Below are 12,017 nucleotides of genomic sequence, written 5' to 3'. Positions count from 1 at the left end.
TCAAATGCTCAGCTATGGTAATTAGCCATTATAGGGCGTTTATTCTAAATGAATAACAACCCCCCCCCCCCCCCCCCCCCACATACCCACAAACGAAGAACTAATATCATCAGAACTGAGCAGCCATCCTTGGCTCAGTAGCAATCTCATGTTAGTCAGGAGGTTGAAACCCAACTCCAGAAACTTGAGCACATAATCTAAGTTGACACTTCAGGGCAGTATGGAGGGGTCGGAAGTACCATTTTTCCAACCTGACGTTAAACCGATACCCTGTCTGCCCTCAGGTGGATGCAAAAGATCCTATGGCACAATTCTGAGAAGCAGCATGGGAGATTCTTCCAATCTTGCCCATTATTTAACTCTCAACCAACACCACCAAAAGCACGTCATCTGATCATTATCACACTGCTGTTTGTGCAGCCTTGCAGTGTACAATTTGCCCAATTTGATTATGTTTCAAAGGTAACTTAGAGGCTCCGACAAATTTTAGCATAGCCTGAGGTCATAGAAGGTGCTAAATAAATGCAAGTTCTCTCTTTTTAAAGTGAGGTACCAGAAGGCACTCACTGCTTTCAGGGAAATTATAAAAAAATGTCTCCTGCAATCAGATCTGCACTTAGTGCTTTGATCAGCTCTGATTACTAGAATTCAAGTCAATCAATCCAGCAATCATTGTGACTGCTGAAGCACCAAAATGGAACAAACTAACCAAGATTTCTGCCACTGGAAAACCTAGTTTGTTTTCCTCTCCTCCTTTTCCCCCTCAAGTGACTTCCCTCCAAACCTGCACTCTTGGTGTCTGCTTGCTTGTTTCTTCTACCTGGTCACTGAGCTTTGCTCTGCTTTACCAGTTTTTCATGCTTTCCATTCTGCTTGCCTCTCTCCCACACCTTTAGTCATTCACACCTCATTACAGGTCTTTTATTTCCTTGATCTCTCTTGTGTCAAGCTAATATTATTTTTGGCATTTAATCACTTTACAGTCTCCACTTCAGCACTTTACTAATCATTTGATTTACTTCCCTGTCACTGTGGTTCTGTTTTTTCCCCTCCACTTTTCAATTGCATTGTTTTTTTTTAAAAAGCTTCCCTTTGAAATGGCCTTGCGAGCCACTGCCTTATTTTTTAGTTCCAATGAAGTGTTCATATTTGAAATGCTATTTGTCTGTTTTCTCCACAGATGTCTCATCTGTGTGCTTCTAGCACATTTTGTTTTTCAGATTTCCAGCATCTGCAGTATTTTATTCTTTTTTAAACTCTCCAAATTACCATGTTTAAACCTCCGGTGGAAAAAGGATCCTTCAGGCAGAAAATTTAATTTGATCAAGATTTTTGTTGAATTTACCACAATAAGAGAGTAATGTCAGAACATTTAGAAGCAAATGTAATCTGGTGAACTTGGGTTTGTGGTAGTCTAGTTAAACACTGCTAGTTTACCCCAATTGCACTTGTATAACTAACAACAGGACTCTAAAAAATCAGACTCCCAAGAGGGCTAATGTCACGTTGGCCTGCATTCGGTTATCAGTCATTTAAATTCACAAAACAAACCTATTTTGGGACTCTCAGCATGAATGTTGATAACAATGTACCAAAATGTCTGTCAATTCTTGTAATAAAACCATCTGTAGCAGTATACATACTGGGAAAACAAGCATGAGAAAAAAACATTACTGAATAGGGGGAACAACATTTGTAATTCTGAATAACACTGTTCTTGGGAAGTTATATTAGTGATGAATTGTCCTGAAAAATATACCATTAGCATTGTTTTGATAGAAAGCAATGCTCCATAAAGCAGGGTTCCTGTATCTTTTTTAATTAATTCATAGCATGTAGATGTTGTTGACAAGGCCAGTATTTATTCCTCATCTGAACTGTCCTCAAGAAGGTGGTGGTGAGACACCTCCTTGAATACAACTGAGAAACTTGCAAGGGTAGTTAAAAGGGGTTGCTGTGGGTCAGGAGTCACATACAAGCCAGACTGCATAAGGATGGCAGATTTCCTTCCCTGAAGCCACTGCTTTCCTTCCCTGGAGGAAATTAATGAACCAAATGGAATTATATGACAATTGCTTTCATGTAAAAGTTTCATATAATACAAGAACAAAAAATGCTGGAAAAACTCAGTAGGTCTGGCAGTATCTGTGGAGAGAGAAACAGAGTTAATGTTTCAAGTCTGTATGATTCTTCTTCAGAGCAAAAGAGAAGTAGAAATATAATGGATTTCATACTGTTTAGGATGGGGTGGAACAACTGGAAAGAGATAGAAGGTCAGGGATAGGTGACAGCTAAGGAGAGATTGACAAAGATGGCATGGACACAAGACAAAAGGAGTGTCAATGGCAGCAGTAAAGAGTAAAGAAGGTGCTGATAGTGACATGAAAGTAAAATAGCAGGTGTTAATAGCAGAACAAGAGTCAGCGCTCTGTGAAAGCAATACATAGAAACAAGTGACAGATGGCCCTGTGGAAGATGGGGGGGCACATTTGGAAAAAGGATTAAGTTGTTGAACTCAATGTTAAGTCCGGAAGGCTGTAAGGTGCCTAACTGGAAGGTAAGATGCTGTTCCTCCAGTTTGTGTTGGGCTTCACTGGAACATTGCAGCAGGCTAAGGACAGACATGTGGGCATGAGAGCAGGATGGTGTGTTGAAATGCTGAAGTGACAGGAAGGTTGGGTCACACTTGCGGACTGAGCAAAGGTGTTCCGCAAAGCAGTCACTCAGTCTGCGTTTGGTCTCTCCAGTGTAGAGGAGGCTGCATTGGGAGCGGCGAATGCAGACGACCAAATTGAAGGAGGTGCAAGTGAAGCACTGCTTCACCTGAAAGGAGTGTTTGGGGCCTTGGACGGTGAGGAGGGAGGAGGTAAAGGTTCAGGCGTTGCACCTTCTGCGATTGCCTGAGAAGGTGCCGTGCGAAGGGGATGAGGAGTTGGGGGTGATGGAGGAGTGGACCAGTGTGTCCTGAAGGGAACAGCCCCTAAGAAATGCTGACATGGGGTATGAGGGGAAGATGGGGTGGTGGAGAAAATGTGTTTGGTGGTGGCACCATGTTGGAGTTGGCAGAAATGGCGCAGAACGATCCTTTGAATGCAGTGGCTAGTGGGATGAAAGGTCAGGACTGGGGGACCCTATCATGGTTCTGGAAGGGAGGGGAAGAGGTGAGGGCAGAGGTGTGGGAGACGGGTCGGACACGGTTGAGGGCCCTGTCAACCACCATTGGGGAAGGCGGGGGGGGGAAGAAATGGTCATCATTATTGAATCTAACTTTTTATTCATTTTATTTAATCTAATTTAAATTCCCAGCTGCTGTGGTGGGATTTGAACTCATGTCTCCAGATCATTAGTCCAGGCTCTAAATTACTAGACCAGTAACATAGCCACTACGCTACCATACCTTCCATGTTGGTAGCAAAGGAAATTCCACCTTATGAGTATTTTATTCGAAATGGGAAAATAGGGCATGCGATGTTTTCAACCACAAGTGTTGCAAAAAAAAAAAGGACTTTAAAGAATTCAACAGCAAAAGGAAATAATTTATACCCAGCTTTCATTACTTTTGATAGAAAGGGTTTTTTTTCCAATTCCCATTGCATTGAAATTTACAACGGGTTGTCCCATTTACCCTAAAGTTTCACAGCAATGCGACTATACTAAATCAACTTTCAAACAGTCAAAGAAAAGCCTGGACTCATGAAATTGTCTTGCTATACAAGGTTACATATAACACAACTGAGCAATGTTTCCAATTACTGAGTAACATTGGATGTGATGTCATCAGTATAAGCAAATAACTAGGATCAAAAGGACAGCTTTTATGGATACTCTTTTAAAGATACTCTAAGTGTCATAAAGTCAATCGGTGGGTAAGAACATTTTAATACTGGTTTTGAAGCACTTAAATTAATTTTTACAAGCAGAGTCAAGTTATATCAGTATGGCCTCAAAGTAGATCAACATAATTTCATTCCAAAGGAGAATCAATGTTCTTTCCATACATTAAAGTTTTTAAAATAGCCATAATTTTAATTAACGAACCCAATCAAAAGTTATTAAAAATTAAGTGTGCCGTATGCCTCGTTATATTTCAACTAGTCAAGTCTTCTGTTAAAAAAACCCATTTAAGGTTGGATGCTGGCTGTTTTTGTGGCATTACTTCATCTATAAGTCCAGTAAAGTCCAGTACCTTCAAATGTATCTCCAGTGCTCTTTTCATGGTATCAGTAGTATAGGATCCTGGACCAGAGAACAATCACACGGTACTGAGTTTGGCTCTGAATCCCAAGGAATTTAAAGTGAGTCAGAGATACTCAGAAATAAGCACCCACCAACACCACTCCCACCTTCTGAATTCACTTGAAGCATAATTTCATATTTAAACGGTACTGAGCTGGGTACGTCCCAACTAAAATTTACTCGACCAAAACAGGTCTAGTTTTGGAACTCATGCTCACAACATTCCCAACACTTGGTTCTGATGACTGACATATGGATTACCATTTCACTTAAGACTTGTGATTATTGAAGATGGAGTGAAAAGGCTGGATGACCGAGCAGTGTGTACCTTCAAATGCTCTTTGGTGATGGATGCTCCTAGGGATTCCAGTTTCGGGGGTTGGATGTCAACTGGACTCTACAAAAAAAAAATGAAGAATGGAGTTTACAGAGTAATTTTCAGCATAATTGACATTACCTGGACTTGTGTTAGAAATTTAATTTGGAAAGACAAACAAGCCTGGGTGGTGCAGCTTTTAGGGAAACCTAACATGGTAGATTATAGTGCAGTGCATTAAAATCATCTTAATTATAGATTTTTTTTTTAAATGAGGAAGGTGTGTCTGCTTACAGCAACTCTCCAAAACATTCTAGTTCCAAAATTTTTGTGCTATCTCAAAAGAAACCAGTGGCATTCTTTGCAGTATATTTGGAACCCCACTATGCACAGACTGTAAATATAATTCGTTTCATAGACAAGTGATTACTGGTGCTACAACAACCGCAAGTGAATTAACCCTCCTATTAGCAACAATATCTTGAGTGAATTTTTGTCAGTAAGGCAATGAATCTAGGTGCCAAGGATCTGTTATCATACGAGACTCAATACTTTGGAAGTACCATTTATTCAGAACCAAAATGTGTGGGACTGAATTGGGTTGGGTAACGTTTACACAAATGCAGATACTATGAATTTGGAGAAGAGCCCCAGGGTTCAAATCTAGCATCGCCAACTTTCGAGCACCACAAGACCAAATTTCCCCCTTTCTTCACGAAAAACATAACCACCTGGAATTCCGAAAGAAATATGCATGGCACGCTTGAGAATCGAATAGAAGGCATTTTCTTACAGGTAACAATAGTAGATTACAGCAGTATATACCAAAATTTTATTATACACATTTCCAATGGTTTTAAGTGCTCCTGTACTGAATTTGTATCAGAACAATTTGACATTTTAAGAAAAAAGATGTCCTGGTTTAAAATACGAGTGTATATATGGACTTGAGCTCAATGCATCATTTGACCTGACTTTTGTTTTACACAAATTGTTACAATTTCAGGGAAAGGTGAAAAGTCAAAATCAATTATAACATAGAAGGCTGCCATTCACCAAGTTTATGCTGGGTCTCCGTGGGGAAATCCAGTCACTCCCATTCCCCCACTCTATTCCTGTAGTCCTGCAAGTTTATTTCCTTCAAGTGCCCATTTTCCTTTTTAGATCACTGATCGTCTCTGCTTCCACTACCCTCGTACTCATGGGCAGCAAGTTCCAATAAATAAATCCAATCTCAGTAAAAATACAAAAATTACTGAACTGGAACAGAGGAAAGCAACAAAAGCTGGGAAAAATGGATTGAATAGTGTTACATAATTAAAATCACCTTACTTATAAGCAAAACCTGTACAGTCTGATTTTGTCATCATACTATTTATCCCATAGATGTGCTGTGCCTCAAATCCAAAAGAGCAATATTTGAATGATGGTGCAAATCAATTCAATAACAGCAGAATCTACAAACACCCTTACCACTAAAACAAGGTGACAGATTGGGTAGGCTTTAAGGAAATGGATGTTATTTACCATTGTGATATCTAAGATTTTGTCTTTGTGGGTTACGTAGGTGTGTGTATATCTTGAGGTCACAAGCCTTATGATCCTGATTCCATCAAACTGCATATATCAAGTTGCTGATAGCAGATTTTGCTATTCAAGTCCTCCACAGTCTCCCTCAGAAGCACATTACACACACATCACCAACCTCTAAGTAAAATACTTCAAGCTAAACTGTTGGTGCACTTTCTCTATTCAAATACTGAGGTCCTGTAGATTGCAGTCATTCCCTTAACAACAATTCTCTGCAATCTTTCTGGAAAGTGAGGGGTTTTTGAGGTTCTTCTGCTTTTCAAAGCATTTCTGAAAAGGTCTCATCTTTGACAATAATTCCAATTGAATTATAGGCACAACATACTAATGTTGGAAGCTGCGCAAAGACAACATTCCATCAGACTGTGCAGAAGCAACTATTTTCTTGTTTGCAACAAAGATAATGTCAGTGACATAAAATACTCTTCCATAAAGGAATGTAGTAAATTGTCCATTGTCTCAATTTTTGCCACCTTGCCCACTCTCCTATGACATGTCCTTTAAACATCATCAGACCAATATACTGCAGAATCTTAGCACAGCCTCTGTGTTGTATACTGGTGTTCTGTTGCTGTAGCTATACATTTTCAACATTTTGTTAGCTTTTTTAACTGCTTTGTTATATTGCCTAGTTACTGAAAGAAAAAAGTCTACTATTATTGCCAAGTCCCTTTCTAAATTTTCCAGTTAACGTAATTCTATTCATCGTACACCATCAATGCCACAATTACTGAGTCCTTGGAATCAAATTATGTTATGGACTGACATCAAACAGGAAAATTAAGTAAGTACAGAACCAAACCTGCATTTCCAGTCTGAAAAATTAATACCTCTCAATCACCCACACCCTCCAATATCAACTCAAATCACCCTTAATTTTTTCCCACATGAGCTGCCTCCACAGTCTCCCTCAGAAGCACATTACACACATTCACCAATCTCTAGGTAAAATACTTCAAGCTAAAATGTTGGTGCACTTTCTCTATTCAAATACTGAGTCAATGATCCCTATTTTAAAGTTTCTGTGGAAATGCAAGCATATTATTGGAGTTAAATTAATCTATTCTTTTAAGGAGACTTCAATATTTAAATATTACTTGCTGCTTAGGAGTAAAAAAAATCCCATCTAGCTTCTTGGTTTGGATAGATTAAACTTAAGAATCAGTTTGGTGGCCCTTTTCTGCACTGACTCCAAAGCCTAAGTTAGCCTTGCTGTGGCCTAGCAAAGAGACAGTATACAGTATGCCAGAAACTAGGAAAACTATCCAAATTTACATCACTTAGTCAACAGGAAAAAAGGAACTTCCATCTTATTAACTTACTGAGCAATCATGGAGACGTCTAATTTATATTCATTATAAAATTTACATCATAAACGTGATGCGTCAGCAAGCAGTCACATTCCAATACACTTCCCTACAATCTGGTGGAAAGGTAGTTGCACTGTTACAGCTGGTACCCTCATCTATAAATCAGCTATTTCTGAAAACGTTTTTCAAATCTTGTGAGGAAAGGCAATGACAGTCAGTTTGAAGTACTAAAAACAAATTGAAGTTGTCTTGAGAATAAACCTGCTCACCAGCATACAGGGCGCAGATGCTTTTAAAATCTCACTATAAAATATACAATACATTAGCTATATGCACACTCAACTTGCATTTGTATCATGTCTGCAGCACAGAAAACATCCCAAGGTGCTTCATAAATGGATTCCTAGCCAAGGAAGGAGAGATTAGGAGTGATCAAACATTTTAAGGAATATCTTGAGGGAGGTGGAGAAGCAAAGGGGTTTAAGAGAGAGAATTTGAGAGAGTGGGGTCTACACAGATGAAGGTATAGTCTTCTATGGTGAGGTGGAACAGAAATGGAACAGTCAAGATGGCAACTCAGGTAGGGCTTGGAACAGGATACACATTATGAATTACCTGGTTCAGACTGAGAGTGACCAGGAAGGGGGCTGGTGACAGTCAGTTCTTCTCAATGTTTAGACAGTGGACATTCCAGTCTTTGTAACATTCAATGTCAGCCAGCCTGGCAGGTTGGAGGTAGTGGAGAATCATGTGAACTATGTCAAAGGGTGCAGAAGGTTCAAGGAAGACAAGATGGAATAATGTGCCAATGTCATGAGAATGTTACATGAGACTTTATTTGGGTGCTATATGAGGGGTGGAAATCTGATTAGAAGAGATGTGGAAGATGTAGATGCAAATCTTGGGGGCAGCAACACAGCAAAGGGAGATTTGAGATAGTTAGCAAGGTCAAAAGATGGGTGTGGGTGTTTCCTTTGAGCAAGGAACGACGATAGTTTTGAAAAGTAAGAGGACAGTTCTTATATAGAGGAAGCTAAGGCTCAAGGTTTGGATGCAGAGAAGTAGTCAGTTATCACAGAGCAAGGTATTCTTTCAAGAGCAAGATATTCAAAATAAGTTTTCAAATGTATAGGTGCAAAGCAATAATTAGAAGAGAAACTTCAGTGGCATCCAAACCCTCTTGCATCGACTCTTAAAAATGCTTTCATTATTCTATGTACGTTATCCCCATCCCAAAGTATCCAAGGTCTTGAAGTGCTTGGTTTCCTCTGTGGGTAGAACTGTGATGAAGCTGGGACTGGTGATCTCTGCTCCTGACTCTGCTGGAATCAGGATGGCACCCATTCATTTAAAAGTCCACATCACTATGGGCATATCATGAGTGTCTGGTTGTAGGGAGCAGTTTGGCAACCACCTCATTTCAAAGCGAGTTTTTCTTTTTAAGCCACAGCCCAATTACAAAGGGGACATACCATAATGAGCAGAGCCAGAATCTTACAGCTCTGTGAAACACTTAAGATGCAAACAAATGCAAGTTGTTTAATGGGAGTCCGGGTTAAGACACTGAGGTGACACTGCAGCATTGAGCAGGCACAAATGCCAGTTCAACCTAACACCCAGGTCACTCAGCAGTAGGGAAGTCAGGAAAGAGAAAATTCCCACAGTGGGAATTCCCATCCCAAGATCCCAGCCTCTCATGTCAATGGGTTAGGTCCCCATGCCCGAGTAAACTCTCAGCAAGCAGGATTCTGGGCATCTGGAGAGGTCCAAAGTTTTAAGAATTCCCAGTGAGAGTAGCTGAGGCAAATACCTGGGTCATTTAATAAATAATTGGATATTACGACGAGGAAACTTTAGGGTCTTTCTTGATGAATCCTCCAGTGTGAGTTGAAACTTCAATTATCTTGCGATCTTCTTGTAACAGTTTGGGTAGTTCAACTGGAGTGCTTTAGCATGCAAACTTCATTGGCTTAAAAAATTCTTTCAGTTATTTGTTGGGTGAACCTACTGCTAGCAAAATTCATAATTCTGCATTAGGAATCCAACAAGAAATAGACCGCATGTCCCATTCAGAATCCCCTTAAAAGCTGAAGACGGGGATTTGAGCTGCTGTTTCAACATACCATAACAACACAATTCTTCAGCTACTGGGCAATCAATAAAAATTTGACAAAATTCACCACTGAATGGGTCACAACAATGCACAAAAATGAAGCAATGTAAAGGACATTAAATGCAAGCACTATCCAAATTCCCAGTGTTTTCTATGTACAGTCTCTGAACTGAAGATAGTGGCTATTGAAAAATAGAAATCATTTATGGAGATACAATGTGCTGAAATTCAATATTAAATGGTGTTTACAGCAATTTCAGGGCACCAAGCCAAAATTAACATACCATGTTGCAAGCATATTACTAATTAAATTACTTAGCTAAAAAAAACGGTTAATTGTTGAATTATGATTTGTGTATCAAAACAGGGTTACAATTAAAGTTTAACCAGGCTACAGGAGGATGATAATTAAGAGTCTGTCCAAAATTTTTAACATTTTCTTTTGATAAGTGTCTAGATTTCAGGCAGACTTTAGAGAATATAATCATCAAGAATCTTACTGCATTAACTGGTCAAACATAATGAAGTCCTTTTTCTCTAGCAGAAAAGGAAAACAAGGAGATATGACCTTGCAACTGCACCATCCTTGCTATCCTCCACATCAGTAAAAAAGAGTTCCGCCAGGCTGATTCCTGGGTTGAAAGGGTTGATAAATCAAGAATAGCTAAACAGGTTAGGCCGTAATTAACCGGAGTTTAGAACAATGAGGGCCATCTTATTGAAACGTACAAGATTCTGAGGGGGCTTGACAGGGTAGATGTTGAGATGATGTTTCCACTAGTGAGGGAATCTCGAACTAGGGGACATAGTTACAGAATAAGGGGATACTCATTTAGAGATGCGAAGGAATTTCTTCTCTCAGAGGGTAATGAATGTCTGGAGTTCTCTACCCCAGAGAGTTGTGGAGGCTAGATCACTGAAAGTATTTAAAGAGGAGGTAGATAGATTTTTGAAATATCGGGAAGCTGAGGGCTAAGAGGAGCTGGCATGAAAAGGGGAGTTGAGGCCTGCGGCAGATCAGCCATGATCTTATTGAGTGGCAGGGCAAACTTGAGGGGCCGAATGGCCTACTTCTGCTCATTTTTCTTATGTTATGTTCTTATGCTCTCTTAAATTGCCAACTTAATACTGACAAACAATGCAACAAACTTATGTGGTACATACCAATGTTCCTTTTTTATTCATTCTATGGCAAGGCCACAATTTAATGCCCATCCCTAATTGCCCTGAAGAAAGTGGTGATGAGTTACCTTCTTGAACTTTTATAGTCTGTGTGGTGAGGGTACTCTCACATTCGTCGTAGCAGTTTGGTACAACTGTGTGGCTTGCTGGGTAATTTCAGAGGACAGTTGAGAGTTAATGGCATTGTTGTGGTCTGGAGACACGTGTAGGCCAGGCTGAGGTCAAGACAGGTTTCTTCTCCTGAAGGGCATTAGTGAACCAAAAGGGGATTTTTACAACAATTTAGTAGTTACATGGTCACCCATATGGAATCTGAACATTTTCTTCCTGATTTATTGAACTAACTAAATTTATATTCCCCTGCTGCTGTAGTGGATTTGAACTCATGCCTCTGGGTCATTAATCCAGGCCTCTGGATTATTGGTCCAGTAATATAACCGCAGTGCTACCACTCCTGGTATGCACCAGAACTACATGGCATCATTAAGTTGTCAAACGTAGCCAAAGATGTGTGAAATCACATGCAAACATTTTATTGAAATTATACTTACAGATGTACAAATGCTCGACAGTCATCCCAAATTCCTCTCTGCTTTTTAGTGAAGGTGCCAACTCATTTAAACAGGCCAACCAACATCTCTGCCAAAATAGCAGGCAGGAATATCAAATGAACAGGTTCAGCATTTATATTGCGCTAGTCCAGAGTCATCATGATTGTGTGCCAAGCAGTAATTTGGCACTGATGTTGGGTCTTATTTTGCAGTGGGCTTCTCATTGGTTCAAGACCCTGTCCTTTTAATTCAACTTCGACGTGAAAATTCTGCACACGTGCTGCATTTTAAACCACATACATTTGTCATCTTTAATAGATTCCGCCACTTTCAAGGTTTGCAAAGTAGATGGAGTGTAGTTATTTATAGTGTATACACAAGGGACTCAAAGCAAAATCAGAATCATTGAATAATCTTGCAGGTAAATATTAAATGCTGATTTTTTAAAATTGTTTTTTAATGGATTGGAGCCATTTGTGTATAGTGTTCAAGTACTGGAATGTCACTTGTTATTCTTTAAAAAAAGTATTGTAGCTCAGATATTGATGACCAGGTTATTAGATCATTCAGACCCTTGTAAGAAATGCCCCTTTCTTTAACCTGGAGGAGCACTGAAACACAGGAAGTTTTAGGCATGGATAATGTTAAATTGGTTAAACAAAAATGATGAATGTTTCTAAATGGAAAAATGCTACCCTTGAAGGAAATTGGTGATCATA

The 12,017-nt window shown here is 39.5% G+C and overlaps 1 protein-coding gene across 3 annotated transcripts in view; it reads right to left on the bottom strand.

Moving 5' to 3' along the window:
* aspscr1 (ASPSCR1 tether for SLC2A4, UBX domain containing) overlaps window positions 1–12,017 on the bottom strand; it is a 205,092-nt gene that overhangs the window by 90,853 nt on the left and 102,222 nt on the right. For 2 of the 3 annotated variants that reach the window (XM_041217161.1, XM_041217159.1), the window contains one exon: window positions 4,565–4,633. The exons of the other annotated variant lie outside the window; for it this stretch is intronic. In XM_041217161.1, coding sequence (XP_041073095.1) covers window positions 4,565–4,633 — 69 coding nt within the window. The remainder of the gene's footprint in view (window positions 1–4,564; window positions 4,634–12,017) is intronic. 3 annotated transcript variants of the gene reach the window in all.

This window comes from Carcharodon carcharias, chromosome 22, assembly GCF_017639515.1.
Source record: "Carcharodon carcharias isolate sCarCar2 chromosome 22, sCarCar2.pri, whole genome shotgun sequence".
NCBI lineage: Eukaryota > Metazoa > Chordata > Chondrichthyes > Lamniformes > Lamnidae > Carcharodon > Carcharodon carcharias.
The sequence above is the reverse complement of the archived record's forward strand: the minus strand, read 5'-3'. Positions and strand labels throughout refer to the sequence as shown.